Source organism: Parus major, chromosome 26 (genome assembly GCF_001522545.3).
Source record: "Parus major isolate Abel chromosome 26, Parus_major1.1, whole genome shotgun sequence".
Classification (NCBI taxonomy): domain Eukaryota; kingdom Metazoa; phylum Chordata; class Aves; order Passeriformes; family Paridae; genus Parus; species Parus major.
In genome coordinates, this window is record NC_031795.1 from 2,091,506 (window position 1) to 2,107,278 (window position 15,773).

The 15,773-nt window shown below is 45.9% G+C and overlaps 1 protein-coding gene across 9 annotated transcripts in view; it reads left to right on the forward strand.

Moving 5' to 3' along the window:
- The first annotated feature begins 817 nt into the window (after positions 1–817).
- Positions 818–15,773, forward strand: part of KCTD20 (potassium channel tetramerization domain containing 20) — a 29,481-nt gene continuing 14,525 nt past the window's right edge. For 2 of the 9 annotated variants that reach the window (XM_015650649.3, XM_015650645.2), the window contains exon 1: positions 818–867. Coding sequence is in view for 3 of the 9 variants with exons in the window: in XM_015650641.3 (XP_015506127.1) it covers positions 12,041–12,051 (11 nt within the window). In the remaining 6 variants the exon portion in view is untranslated. Of the gene's footprint in view, positions 868–2,604; positions 5,334–11,926; positions 12,052–15,773 lie in introns of those variants that run through there. The other 7 variants (XM_015650650.3, XM_015650647.3, XM_015650646.3 and 4 more) reach the window with 5 other exon arrangements.

Consider the following 15,773-nt stretch of genomic DNA (forward strand, 5'->3'; position numbering starts at 1 on the left):
AAGGGGGAAAGGGGGAAGCTGCGCAGCGGTCCCGGAGCAACGGGAGGTGGGAGCACACCTGGAGGGTGCCCACCTGCTCCGCGCACACCCCGTGAGGTGTGGACACACACGGTGTGGGTGACTGGGAGGGGATTGAATGGGCTTTGAAGGGACCGGGAAGGACAAAACTTACACTTGTAGAAACAAAAGAGGCGCTGGGAGGGACAAAAAGAACACTTTTACGAACAAAAGGGGCACTGGGAGGGGACTGGGATAGACTGGGGAGGTAATGGGATGGACTGGGATGGACTGAGAGCGACTGGAATAGGCTTGGAGGGCACTGGGATGGGACTGGGATGAGCTGGAAGTGACTGAGAGACTTGGAGGGGATTGAACGAGATTTGGGAGGGATTGGAAAGGACTGGGAAGGACTGGGAGGCACTTTTCCGGACAAAATGGGCACTGGGAGTGAACTGTTAAGGCACTGGAATTCACTGGGAAGCGCTAGGACAGGATCGGATGGGACTGGGAGGACAAGAGTGTTTTTACGAACAGACGGGGCAGCGGAAGGGCTGAGGGAGCCACTGGGGGGCACTGGCAGAGACTGGGATGGACTGGGAGGGGACTGGGCTGGACTGGGCGGGCTCCGCTCCCCGCGGTGCCGACCCCTCTCGCCCCGCCCCCCATGCTCTCTCGGTTCCAATTGGCCAATTCCAGAAGCCAATCACAGAGTTGGTCCAATCACATGGCTGCTTAGGCGGTGGGTGGGGTTCAGTGGCGGGGGCCCGCCCCCCCCCCCCCCGCGGGGGGGGGCGCGGCGGGGGGGGGGGTGGGGGGGGCCCCCCCCGCCCACCGCCCGCCTGAGGGAGCGGCCGCGGCGGGGACGCGGTGAGTGAGGCCTCGAAGGGCGGGGGGCGGCCCGGGACCTTGTGGGGCTTATGGGGGCTCCTTCCCGCTCTGCTCTGAGCTTCTGACGTTCTTCTACATCTTCTCTGTGTTTTGAGGGTGGTTACGGGCCTGGGGGCGCCCGCAGTGCGCTATGTGTCCGGAAAAGGGGGTTGTGGGGGGGACTTTCCCGGCCCAGCGGGCAGAGAGGAGGGTGCGGGGCTGAGGGGCTCGCTGGGGGTCACAGGGGCTCCGTTGTTGTGAATGGGCTTCGGGAGGCGGCTCGGGGGGTATCTGGGGATCACAGGGGACATGGAAGAGAGTGTGAGGAGATATGGATGAGCGGGCTGGGGGTGTCACAGAGGATGTGGGGCTGAGGGGGTGCCTGGGGGGTCACAGCAGACTCTGCTGTTGTGAACGTGCTTTGGAGGGGCCTGGTGGCTGCTCTGAGGGTGTCTGGGGACAGCACCTTGTGTGCACTGGCCGGAGGGGATGGGGGTGCTGCCACCTTTTTAGTGTTTACCTGCAAAGGGGGTCTTTGGAGTGTGTCCTATACTCTGTTTGGCAGGGGGCTGGGACTGTCAACCCTAGGTTGGCACTGCATCCTCGTATCACTGACATATTCACCTTTTCCTGGGCTGTGTGTGAGGCCGGGACTGTGCCCAGTGTCCTGCGGAGAGGCTGCTGCTGTGCCCACCCCCCCAGAATGGTACCAGCCTTGCCTTGGGGTGCTGGTTGGTCACACACCACCCTCCTACGCGTGTTCTGGGGCTGTAGGCTGGTGCAGTGTTATTCTTAAATACACTTCTAGGCTTTAGCCTCCCTTTCCTCCCTCCTTTCTGGCCCCACTGTGATTTGAAAGGTGCAGGTGTTTCTAAGGGGTTTTCCCCTAAATGGGTGAGTGGGTGAGACCTCAGCCCACCTCTGCTCATAGGCACATTTTTGTGTCAGCTGTGATCCTGCCTGTCTCTGTCCTGCCACCTCAGTGACCCGAGGATCTTCAGGGAAGGGATGATAATAATGTGAACAGTCTTGAGTATGAGGTTTAATAAGACCAACGTCCAGGTGCTGCACTGGGCTCAGGTCAACCCCCAGTATCAATCCAGGCTGGGAATGAAGAGCTGGAGAACAGCTGTGGGAGAAGGACTTGGGCATGAGTTGTTTGGACATGCCCTGGCCACATGTGTTGGACTCAGAACTCTGGGAGCCTGGGCTGATCCCCCAGTGTGGGCAGCAGGGGAGGGGGGAATTCTCCCCCTCTGCCCTACTCAGGTGAGACCCCACCTACAGAGCAGCCTCCAGCCCTGGGGTCCAGCACAGGAAGAACATGGAGCTGTTGGAGGAGATCACCAAGATGATAAGAGGGATGGAGCAGCTCTGCTGTGAGGAAAGGCTGAAATTTGAGATTGTTCAGGCTGGAAAAGAGAAGGTTTGGGGTGACTGTATTGTGACCTTCCAGGAGCTAAAGGGAGCCTGCAGAAAGAGAAGCTGTTTACAAGGGCCTGGAGTGACAGGAGAAGGGTGAAGAACTTCACCCTGACAGTAGGCTTAGATGGGATATTGGGAAAAAACTCTTCCCTGTGGGGGTGGTGAGACCCTGGCACAGATTGCCCAGAGCAGCTGTGGCTGCCCCATCCCTAGAAATGTTCAAGGCCAGGCTGGACAGGCTTGGAGCAACCTGGGATAGTGGGAGGTGTCTCTGCCCATGGCAGGGGGTGGCTCTGGATGAGCTTTAAGGTCTCTTCCCACCTAAACCATTCTAGGATTCTATAAACCTGGGAGGCTAAAAACCTGTGTAGGGGAGAGTGTTTTGAATTGTTTTGCCAGGGTTGCTACAACCCAAATCATGTTGTAGCTGTAGATTATTGCTTTAAGGCAGAAAGTTCACCTGTGGTCCCTGTGAGAGCCTTATCCTCACCTCAGTCCCAATCCTTCCTGCTGGCATTAGCAGCAGTCACAAAAACGGTTCATTGGAAGTTGTGTCTGGAAATCAATGGGAAGGCTGAGCTTTCCGTGTTCAGGTGTGTCCTTGTTTATCCTGTGCAGGACTGTGAGGCTGCACTGCTCACAGTCACCTGGCTTTGAGGGTTATAAATACCTCAGTGCTCAGTTCTCAGAAGTGTTTTCAGTAATCTGAGCATCAAAACAGTAATTTATTGGGGTCAGGAACTGTGGGTTAGTGTGTAGGCAAAGCTGCTTGTGAGATTTATTATTCTCCAGGCTCAATTTCCATGTGCCTTTATTATTATTCTGTTTAGGGAAGCAGTCATCTTTTGCTAAAATAAATGCACTGTTTATAGCATAACTCTGTATTTACATCATTAACAAATGTTCTTCTGCAAAGCAGCCTGTGCAACAATTGTCTTTATTTTCCATAATAACATTGATGTTTTGATCTTATGGCTGAAATGCAGCACTTTATGTAAACCCAGTGTAGCCTGCGCAGAACATTGTGTCTAGACTTACTTCAGCTTGTCTTAAAGCAAGTAACGACAGGTTAAAGTAAGTTCTGTCATGGAAATAGGCATGTGTTCATTTCAAGACGGACTAATTTGCAGCACATGAAATGCTTTTTGATATCTTTTGATGCTCTCTTCTGCTGCCAGAATTAAAGGGGATGAGTTTTGTGTTTGATTTGGGCTTGAAAGGAATGATCTTCCTGGTAGGAGTTCATTGCATCATCTTATTTTGGGGAAGCTTTCTGTTTTGTAGTTGCTTTCTATAAATGAGTGGAGTTCAGTGAGCTCAGTCAAGCTGCAGGGGCAGCTAGAAGAAGTTGTAGATGAAAGAACCAAAGTGCTTATTTCTGTCCTTAACAGTGGTGAGAACCAAGTAGCCAAGTCATTTGAGCTGTTTGATGTCAACTGCATGTAACTACAGGCAGAGAGAGGGAATATGGGGTTTTCTTGGGGTTATTTTCAGGAAAGTTTTTGACACAGTTCTTGGAGTGGCAGATAAGAGTAACTCCAGAAGCCTCATCACTGGTTGTACTAACAGAAATGTATCATCTAAGATCCATCTAGGGTTGCTGGATGTTTCCAGTATAAAATCACTCAAAGTTACACTTTGTTTTCCTGTGCTCCAGAGGTGGCCTTACCTGAGCTCTGTACACCAGTAATCAATATTTGCATCTGCAAAGTATTTTTAACCATCAGACTTGAGAAACTCTCTTACTTCAGCTGATTTGATCTTACCCCAGTCTCTTTGAAGTGCCTTCGTGTTTTGGCATGCTCAGTCCTGCCTTCTCAGAATCCTAGAGGTTTCATAACCAATTGTTTGGAGTTTTCTGTTCAGGATATTGTAACATTTTTTGTGTGGTGACTCAGTCTGTCTTTACAGGTCACAAGAAGTAAGAGTTATCATCCCATTTTATTAGCTGATGCTTTCAGCCCTGAGTTTGGACCATGCCAGAATGTGTTTGTCACTCGACCTCATGTTGAACTCACACCATGTGCCCATGACAGGCAGTGTTCAGTTCACTGTGTAGCTGTCAGGAGAATCAAAGTATAATACTGTTTAAAAGTCTTGCTTAAATTCTACTTAAACACCTGAAAACCCATAAGCAGAAAATTTGGGTGTAGTGGAAAGTAAATAACCTTTCATCCTGTGTAATGAATTTGCTGTAAGGCTCCAGTGCTGTAGTTAACACCACCTTTGTCCCTCTTTGCCAAAAGCTGTGATCACCAAGGGACATTGGCCAGGCAGTGGGACTGGATTAATAATTGCATCACAGAGTTGCAGAGTCTGTTTGGAAAGTCACTGCACGATGAAAGTCCAACTCAGCAGCCAAATAACTGGGGGAAGGAGCCTTGCAGCAGTCCTGAAATAGCACCTGTGTGCTCTCTTTGGTGCCTGTGCTTGCCAAAGCCACTGTTGGGAACTCTTCATCCTTCTAGAAAGTCAAATCCTGCCTAATAAATGCAAAGTGAGTCTCCTGAAAGCTTCAGCTTGGGATAGACTCTGGAACTGCTGTTTTCTGCTTGGAGATCATAGAGGAGTTTGTGGATAATGAGCTCTTTTCTTTACAAGAAAAATGCTGAGTTAGTGCCTGCTGATAAAGGTCACTTGAGCTGTCTAAAGGATTTCCTGATTTTTAAATGAGTTTCTTAATAAAAAGTGAATTTAGCTAGAGGACCAGTACATTACTGGGTAGTTTAACCCACATCCAGACAAGCAGCACAATAAACACCTTTTCTGTGGGGGAAAATGTAAAAGAATGGGGGAGCCATCAGCATTTTTTTCTTCACTTTATTCATAAATAGCAGAAACAGAGCTAATGTAAAGTTTAGAAATTACCAATTTGGTGTCATTAACATTTTTGTGGAAATATTGTAATTGCAATATCTGTTTTTTGGGAGACCTGGCCAGGCTGCTGATGAAAGCCACTCGGATTTCAGGTTTCTGATCCCATTGTCCCCTCCAATTCCAACATGACAGTTGGGTAGCGCTGCTGGACCGTCTTTGCCAAGGTTGGTACAATTTTGGGTCTCTGGCTTTTGGATGGCCTTGCCATGTGAATTATTCACTGAACACCCACCCTGTTGTGAGCCATGACCAGTGCAGAGAAGCTGGGATTTGTAATCCAGGCAGTGGGGAGGGGATGTGTTTTGGGAGTGCTACAGTGGGCAATGATTACAGGTACTGAAGTAGCTAAAGTCCTGGGACCTGCGTTCCCTATGTTACTCCATCAGTTTTGAGGACCATTTCTCCTCCTGTGTCTTGCTAGAGTTCTAATTTGCAGTCACAATGTGTTCTCCAGCCTCAGCAGAGACTTCAGACTGGCCCCTGTGGGCTTTGGATCTACTTTTTGGAGCACCAGAGAGGACTAAGGACTTTTGAAGGGCAGCTGGTCCATAAGCATAGGCCTGAAACTGAGAAGAAAAATTAATGTCTGTTAGTGTTGGAAGCAGCATGAACATTGTAGTTGCTGAAGCTCAGCATTCAGTAATTTCTTCTGCAATTTGCAATTGTTTTTTTCTTGCTGCCCTCAGAACAACCTCAAATGTGTTATGTGCAGCGATTAAAAATGGTGTTAATCCGTGGATTGCTCCTGGGAGCATGCATGTTCAGCCATTGCTTTGGTTTTGCTACTAAACACACAAATGTAGAAATACCCCTGTGAACTATAAAATGTAACAGTCATATGTATCCCACTGTAGTGTGACTGAGAATTACTCAGCTTTTTACTGCGAGAATAAAAAGCTGTCTGAGATTCAATACAGAAATAGCCAAAAGAAACAATAAAAAGGAGGTGATGGAAATGGACTAAAGATAGAGAAATGAGAGTGCAGCTCTGTGTCAGGTCTGCCTATGCAATTTGTGAACAAATAGTCTAGATTAGAGTGTATTAGTCAGTCCTGCTTTCAGTGGCAGCAGCGTGTGTTCCAAGAACTGGGAAATGACTGCATTTCCCAGCCAGCTCCCATAAAACAGTGCTACGGCCCTGACCTGTGTTGGGTGTCAGAGTTTAGTCCATTGAATCAGGAAGTTTTTCAAAAGGAAGCAGAACTTGGCAGACACAGAACCAGGAGAACTGACCCTTGTGACAGCAGTGAGAAGTGGTGTGCAACTGTTAATGGTTGCTGCTGCTACATGATTTGTATTCAAAGTTTTGGCTAGGTAGCTTTGCAAAACACATGAGGAAGATAAAAATAACAATGCCATGTTTAATAAAAGAGGGGGTTTTGATACATGTAATTCCTGGACCAGAAAGCATAGCTGAGTCCTTTGGAGCCCAACCCTGTGGCTCACTGTGCTGGAATAGCAGCTGGTCACATTTCCTGAAATTAATCTGTGAGTCCACGTGATGCCACTGGATGTCCTGTAAACTGTCAGGATTAAGCATCTGCCCCAGTTTGAGTGATATGCTCAGTTTAATAACCGTTCACATTATTTTTCTGTAACTTGTGCCTGTTTTATAACCGAATGACTGCAGTTCTCAGGTTATTTGGGTAACTCAGATAAATTGGAGTGAGAGGTCCACAAAAGATGTGAGTAGGGAAAAGGCAGGAAGAGAGAAACTGATGGCAGCAGCAGCAGAGTTTCTGGATGGACTGGAGATGAGCAGGGTGGGTTTTCCAAGTCCCTCAGTTCATGTGCTCAGTGTCATCTGGTGGTTCAACATGACTGGAACAGAGAAAAACAGAATAAGGAAGCATTAACCTCCCTGAAAGTGAGCTCATTTCTTCTTCCTCTGGACAAGTGGATTAAAAATTGTGGTGTTACATAATCTCTACCCACAGAAAAGCTTCCGTCTGTCTGGAATGTTATCTGCTGTGGCAGTTGGTGGTTATGAATGAGTTCCCTAATCCATTGACAGAAATGTTCCAGCAAGCACTCGCAGACTTCCCTGTAGTCTAATGCTTGCTGAGAAGCCCTTGGTCCAATGTCAGGGGCTGATACAGGCTCAGGAGATGGATGTGTACACAGCAAAGGCCTTTAAACTGATAGGGGTTTTGGAAAACAAGACTTTACTGCCTGTGTTGGGAAAGGAATCCAACTAAGGAATAGAAAAGAAGTAGAGATTATTAAAATCTCAGGGTTTGATTTGCTGTTAAAATTTAGTTTCTTAAATCCATGGAGTTTGTCTTGTATATATGAGCACAGCCTGGCCTTTTTCTGTAGGATCTAATTTTTCTTTTCCCTTTCAGACTAAGTTGCAAATATGAAAAATCCTAAGATTATTCAGTCATGTGCAAATCAGATGATTCAGGTAGATTTAATAAGTGGCTCAGCTTTAACGTAAAGGACCCAAAGACCATAAGGTTTGGCCCATATCCAGGCTTTGCTGAGATCCATCCTAAGCATGTGTAAATTAGCTAATGTTTGAGTCACTTGGGACAGGCAGGTTTTAGCTTTTACTCTAAATGCTGCTGATGTCTGGACTCAGCTGTGCTGCCCAGCGATTTCAAAGCTCCCTTTGAGTGCGGTCAAAACCATCGATTTGGATGCTGCACTAATGGAGAACAATATTGATCATGAGCATTTCTTGGGCACATGGAAGAGGAGCTTTCTCATTCCCAGCATTCTCTCCTGTTTCACATCCAGTAATGGGGCTGGAGCGTGCCTGCCCCTGTCCCCGCTCGGGGTGAGGCTGTGGTGAGATGGGAAGGGCGCTGTGACAGCTGTGCCACTGTTCCTGGTGTTCTGGGGGTGGAAGTCCCCTCACAGGGCTGAACAAGGTGGCTCTCAGAAAGACCAGAATGGGTGTGATGCAAGGAGCTGTGCTCATGTGCAGTTTTGCTGTCAGGCCCAAGGAGTGATAAACAGCTGGGTTAGAGGAGGTCAGCTGGGGATTCTCTGCACAAGATACTGAAGTGAAACCAGTCTAAGGATTTCTGTTACCTTGTGCTGGCCAAGCAAAGGGGAAACTGGATTTGTTTATTGATAATTATAAAGCTGTGGAGAGTTTTGTGCATTAGCGCTGTGCTATATTTACCTGGTGTCCTGTCTGTCAAATGTCCCTATTACAAAATATTCTTTGCCAAGATCATGGGCCTCTCCTTTTTAAAGTTGGTTTTGAAAATCAACTGTTTTCAGAAAACTGGTTAATATGCCAAGGCTGTGGCCCCTCTGTGTGTCTTGACTTTGTGCTGTTAAGTCATTCCAAAAGCATTTTAAAGGTGTTATGAACAGCTATGGGAAATACCACTTCACCACTTGGAGAGTGGAATTATTGCATTTCTGAGAGATGAAACAATTCTTAATGCAGAAAATAGAGTGTTCTCCAGCCTCTCACCCTATGTGCTGCAGACATTTAGTGCTGTCTTTAATTAGAAGGCTGTCACAGCTGAAGTAAAAATAACAACTCAAAACAAAACCTCCTGTGAACCGGATTGAGAGGCATGAGCCTTAAAGGCTTTACTTCTGGAGCAGCTGGAGCCCTGACAAGGAGCATTCCAGCCCCTCGTGCTGCCCAGGCTGTGTCTGGCACATGGGGCTGGAGGAAACATTCCCCTGCTGGGACTTCTGCGTATGGGAGAAGTGCTCCAGGTTTAGCAGTGAGAGGTGATTGATGTCTTGTGTCTTCAGCCAGACTGACAAAAGCCACCTCATTTCAGGCAGGCCATGTTAAGAGCTCTAAAATGTTACAGTATGGTCACCTCTGGTCAGGACTGAGTTGAAATCCTCAGGTTAGAGGGAGCTGCTTTTGGGACATTTATAGACCCTTTAATTAGCACACTCTGCAGGAAAACCTATCTTCTTGTTAAGGATTTATTAAAACCACACATAAGCTCTGCTGCTGGAAGATGCAAATTAATTTGAGAATCTCTTGGATTATTCAGTAAAAGAGTGAATATTCCTCACAAGGACAGACTTTGAAGACCACTTCCTTGAAATAAGTAACTTGTAAAAAGTCCTGGCATTTCTTTTGCATCTTATCTTTGAGATAGGCACACAGCCAGCTACAGTTTTGACTAGAATATTGCTGGGTTCTTGCTTGTCAAGGTAAAAACAAGCCAGAGAGGTCTGTTCTGGAATATACTTCAATTTTAGAACTTTCCTGTTTCAATAGTGACCTTATCCAGTACCCAAATGGGCACCTTCCCTCAGCACAAACACCTCATTATGTGTGTTGAAATAGGCATCTTTGCTTTTTCAATTTTATATTTTTTTTGGTGGTATTTTCCCTTTTTCACTCCCTCAAAATATGGCTCCAGTTCCTGGCTAATTTTGCTGTAACACAGCACTAGCCAAATATTTTTCTAGAAGAAATAATGTAATGGAATATTCTTAGAAAGTGTTATAACTATGCAGGACATGTAAAATATTTATCCAGGCATGTAAACAAAGCAAGAGGTGTCTTGCCAATGTCCCCTTGTAAACCTTGGCTGGTTTGAAATCATAAACTGTTTTTAAGTTCTTGAAAATAAGGTATCAGGTTCTCTGCTGACATGAATTGCCAGAGTGCTAATGGTTGGCCTCACCTAGATGAAATTGTAGCCCCTGCTCTTGCCTTCCTCAAAATAAATCAGGAGGCGTTTTCAAAGAGCTGTAATTGTGCTAAATAAAACTCCTGTGTTTATTTTGGTTTCGGATTACTCAGTATTACTTGCAGTTACTAATGCAGCTGCACCGTGAAAGGAGCCTTATGTTTGTTTTGCTTTTTTCTTATTGTCTGTATCTTAATGAGAATTAAACCATGTGTCTGGTTCAGAGAACTCGGTTCTTTCTAAGGACAACACTGATAATATTCCCTTTGTGCCTTAGCTCAAAGGAGCATCTCTGTCCTTCCGTAGGAAAATTCAGCTTTATCGGAGCAGGCTTGCAGTACCTGTTGTGGTGAGATAGGGCAGTGCCCGTGGGGATGGCAGATAATGCCCCTGGCAGGGACCCGCTGCCAGCCTGAGCCACCCCAGACCTGCTCCAAGATCCCCAGCGCTGCCTGACCACACCTGGCTTTTGGCCTTCCACGCTGGATAGGACCTGGAGTCTCAACCTCTTTCTCAACGTGGCAATATATCCTTGCAAATGCCACTGTAGCCTCCCTGGATTTGTTTCTTGGGTTTGCTTTGAGTTTTTTCATTGTCATTATTTTGAAAGCTCCTGTGACTGCATCCAACTTTCAAAAACGCGTCACCTATTGTTAGTTTTCCGAGCTGCTGCCGTGTAATTGGTTAGAAATGAATGGCAGTTGGAGTTGTAGGGCAGAGTTGTAGCAGATGAGCTGGGAATGAGTGAGCAGTTACTTGTTGGGATCCCTTCCAGAGAAGGAAGGTGGAGTTTGGAGCTGCTCGAAGCCTTTCTAAAATAAGAGTCAAAAGAAGTAGATGTTTTTTGCCATGGGTGAAATATCAGGTAATTTTTTGTATCAAACCAAAAGCTCTGTAAATGAGGAGGGGAATTCTGGTTTAGGATATTGTCTCTGCTTTACTTAAATTAATCAAAACTTGTGTAGTTCAAAGCACATTGATAACATACAAACGCTCATCTCAAGAGATCCACAATGGACAGTTACTGTGCTAAAAACAAATGGGGTAATTATAAAAGCTAATTTATAAATTACACAATTTATGTAATTTATATATAAAAATATATAAATCTATTATTTCTCCTGATGATGGCCACCAGCCTCACCTGGTGTGGGACAACACTTCTTGGTGATAAGAGGTTCTTGCTGTTTACATTCCCCCAGCCTCTTTACCAGGCCACAGGAGCTTTATTGCACCTGCTTCTAGACAGATGAGAGAATTGGACATTAAAGAAATAAAATCTTGCCCCTAAACCAAAAGTAATAACAAGTTTTTGCATGCAAAACTTAGTAAATTAGTCAGTTGGATTTGTTTTCTATGTTGTATCACTTGGTTTGTTTTTAATTAAGAGCTCTCCAAAGGCATCTTTCATTCAGACTTGTTAGGACACATGTGCTTTATCACTGGCATGAGTCAGGAGGAAAATAATTTCCTGCCTGTTTAGACTCTTTGCATTAAAAATTATATATTATTGATGATATATAATCTATTTAATTCTGTTGTTTTATGAAATTGTGTTTGGAGCAGTCTCTGAGCAATCCAGCTGTATCTTAGGGGAAAGCAGTCAGAAATAGAATTGATTGATTGACTGTTTGAGCAGACAGAGGGTAACATTTCCAGGTGACATAAACATGTATGGCTTTGGCAATGGAAGCACTGAGGGAAAGTGGTGGTTCTTACTGAGGCTCTTAAGCAGTGCACTGATGTGTCCATATAACTCATTTTATCCTCACTTACTGTACATTTCCTTGGGCCCAAGTCCTAGGGCTCCTGAGCTTGGGAATCCATGTGCACATACTTATGTACATAACCAAAAGTTCTGGTGGCTGATTCCTCTCTGCCTGTCTAAGGGGTTTGTGGCAGGAGGGTGTTTTACCCTAATGACATCAGGGGTTTAATAAAATTGAGCCTTTTCTACCACATAATTCCTGCAAAAATTACCTGAATGAGGAAGCTGGAGAGAGAGGGAGAATTTTACTAAAAAGAGACTTAAAGCTCTTATGGCACAGATTATATTCAAACTCTCCATGAATCAGCTGGAAGGACTTTTAACCTGAAATATTTACATGAATCAGCCGCCCGGGCTTTGGGGGAGTGACCACTGCTGCTCAAAGAGTTTAAACTCCGGAGCTTTGCTGTGCTCTGGTGCTTCCCTCTGCTCCGGCAGGATTTCGGCATCGCGGTGCAGGGAGCACCGAGCACGGATGAGCCGGCAGTAAGTGAGGGGTGCTTGGCAGAGGGGTTGCTCCAGAGTTACACCAGGAAACGTGGGTGATCAGTTCTGCTCAGAACTTCTGGTGACTGCAGGTGGATCAGAGTCTCTGTTAGAACTCCCTTAGAAATACCCTTGTCCTTACGCTGTTTGCTGCAGTTTATAATTGAAAAACTGGACTTCTCATAATATAAATGCAGGAATTGAAATCGTGGGAATTTGGAACCAATTTTGATTTAACTGCCTAAGAACAAAAGTTGAGAAATAAAAGCTTTTTTAAATCCAAAGGGATAAGGCAGCTCTTGCTTTTATGCTTTGCTGAAGTATGTGGGATTTTCTGAAAGCTTTTTAAGTACTTTTGCAGCAAATTGTAGAACAGAGATCACAGCCAAACTCTGTTGTCTGCAGCACTTACTCCTGTTGCAGGCTTTCACCAGAGTATTTGTAGCTTAGTTTAACACAGGTGAAGAGAAAGTATAACTCACAGGTGTCACCTGCCTTGAAACTTTATTTAACTCACTATTGTTTATTTTAGCAGGGAACATTTGTATTTCCTGTCTCTAGACAAAAATATTCTGCTTATATTTGCAACAGCTCATCTTTTGCCACAGTTTTTTTCCCCTTTTCCCTGATCAGATCTGCATACTCCAACCTTCTGCCAAGGAAGGAGGTTTGTATTCTATATGGGCATGTCAGCTTTATTAAAAGTGCTGAATTTCATCAGATAGCACTGGCAAAGCTGCCACTGCCATAGTGCTAAGAAGGTCTTTATGAGGATCAAATATGATTTTTCAGATGACTGTCTTTATTCCAGTAGTGTGAGGAAATACCCTTTACAGTTTGCTTGGGTTTGCTCTCTAACAAGAATATCCTGGGCCTCAGAGGGAAGGAAATAAAAAAGCAGTTACTTGTTGCCATAGTCAGGAATTTTGCTCCCGTGGTGGGACATTGCTGGATGCATTTCATCTGCTCTGTTGATGAGGCTGCCATGGTGTGACCTTCCTATTTTGGGAAAGTCTGCAATAGGTACATCCAGTTAATAAATCTGTTATTTTACTGCCGTATCAGCCCTGGTGATTGTAAATTGGCAAAATGAAAGCTGCTGTGAGTGTGGGGCAATGATGAGGGGTCAGTTCAGTGCATAAACTGAGTGATGGTGGTGACAGAAGGACCTGGTGACCCCCAGGTCTTAAATCAAGGTGTGCAAGTGCAGTGTTGAACCCTTAGACCCATATTGCCAACTGTAGTTTTGAATTGCAATAGAAACAGTGGATTTTTGTTGAGCCTCAAGTAAATGAGTAAGTCAGTAAACTTTGCTAACAGTGCAGCACTATGCACAGAATGCAAGAAACAATCAAGCATTTCATCAGCCTCCTTGCTGTCTCTTGCCAACATTTTCAAGCTGTCCTGCATTTCATCAGGCTTGCTGGACATTATTTTCCATCTATCATTTGAAGCCAAATGGAAAATGAATCCTCTGTATATTGATAGAGTTATTTCATAACAAGGGAAAAGCTTTTTGTCATGTGCCTGTGCTGGTTCAACCTATAAATCAGCTTTTATTGTCTGCTTGTGTTTGGAAAATGAAATGAGGATCGGTAGGAGGTTTGTGAAAAGCACGTGAAGGCTGCAGTCAGATGTTTCTCACTCTGGTGCAGTCCAGGTGAACGCACTTCCGTGTTGTGCTCCAGGTGGATCTACAGGTGCCAGGGAGTGGCAACCCCACACCTGCCAAGTCTCACCTTGCCCTGAGCGTCTCCCTTGGTGCAGGTGCACAGAACAGTGCTTGGAGCTCAGCCTGAAAAATCTGATTTCCCTGCCTGGGAGAGAGCTAAGGAGCCAGGCTGGGAGAGCTGGGGATGTCCATCCTGGACAGGAGAAGGCTCCAGGGAGACCTTAGGCCCCCTTCCAGTGCCTAAAGGGACTCTAAGAGAGCTGGAGAGGGGTTTGGGACAAGAGCCTGAAGTGACAGGACACAGGAAATGGCTTCCCACTGCCAGAGGGCAGGGATAGATGGCATATGGGGCAGGAATTTTCACTGCGAGGGTGCTCAGAGCAGCTGGGGCTGCCCCTGAATCCCTGGAAGTGTCCAAAGCCAGGCTGGACAGGACTTGGAGCAGCCTGGGACAGTGGAGGGTGTCCCTGCCCAAGGCAGGGGCTGTCTCTGGAGGGTCCTTCATAGTCACAGAATGAGCCACCAGGTCTGGTCTAATTTTTTAAATAGAGGAGAACATTTCACTTTTTGTCTTTCTACCAGATGAGTTCCTGTCACTGCACAGCCCTCTGGAATATCTCCCTGTAACTGGGAAGTTTTTATTGCAGGTGAACTGAGCTGACAGGCAGAATCATTTGTTTTTTCTCTTTTTCTCTCTCTCTGGGAAACTCTCCATCTGATGATCAGAAGCAAATAGTTATTATGAAAATTAGAAGTTGGATTGCTATTTACTTGTCAATATTATAACTTTTCATATCAAGTTTGATGGCTGGTTTTTTACTTAACCAATATTACCCAGACATGGGGAGATCTGTTATCTCCATGCTGCATTCCCTGCTGTGGTTTATATCTTAACAGTGATTCCTGTAATCCTTAGGTACAGGAAACACTTCTTATTTATCTTAAACCCATGAGATTGCCCTTTTGCTCTCGAAAGTAGAAAGTCAATCATTGCTAATTTGTTTCTCTGCTTTTATACTTAGAGAAACTTGTGGCATATTCTAAGGAGACCTTTTAAGAATTTATGCTGGTTTTGGCTGATACAAAGTTAGTTTTCTTCCTAGTAGCTTATAGGGGGCTGCGGTTTAGATTTTAGCTGGAAAAAAAAGAGGTTGATAACACAGGTGTGTTTCAGTTATTGCTGAGCAGGGCTCACACAGAGCCAAGGCCTTTTTTGCTCCCCACCCACCAGTGGGTTGGGGGTGCACAGGCCAGGCCAGCTGAACCAGGGATGGATGTTCCATTCCTTAGGGCATCAATCTCAGCATATGGAGGTGGGGGAAGAAGGAACAGGGGGAGATGTGAGGAGTGATGGAGTTGATGGAGCCCTGCTTTCCTGGGCATAGAGCACCTTCCTGCCCATGGAAAGTGGGGAATGAATTCCTTTTTTACGTGCACAGTTTTTGTAGAGTCATAGAATGCCAGACTGGCTTGGGTTAGAAGGAACCTTAAAATTTATCATATTCCACCCCCTGCCATGGCAGGGACACCTTCCACCATCCCAGGCTGCTCCAAGCCCTGTCCAGCCTGGCCTTGCACACTCCCAGGGATCCAAGGGTAGCCACAGCTGCTCTGGGCACCTGTGCCAGGGGCTTATCACCCTCACAGGGAACAATTCCTTCCCAATATCCCATCCATCCCTGCCCTCTGGCAGTGGGAAGCCATTCCCCTTGTCCTGTCACTCCAGTTGATTATGAGCAACTCTCTGGCATTCTTGGAGCCCCTTCATATCCTGGAAGGTGGTGTGAGATCTCCACACAACCTCCTCTTTTCCTTTACCTATTAAAATATCTGGATCTTAACCCACAAGTTACCCTTCCAGTTCTCTCCCCATCCCACCAGGGAACAGTGAGCACGTGGCTGTTTGGGGCTCACTTGCCATCTGGGGTTAAACCAGGACACAAATTAAAGCCAGGCTTTAGCCACTGTGGAAGGACGTGCAGTTCCATTAGAAATCCATCTTGTTCTCAGTGTAGGACTGTGGAATTAGGTCAGGCACACCCTGCGTACG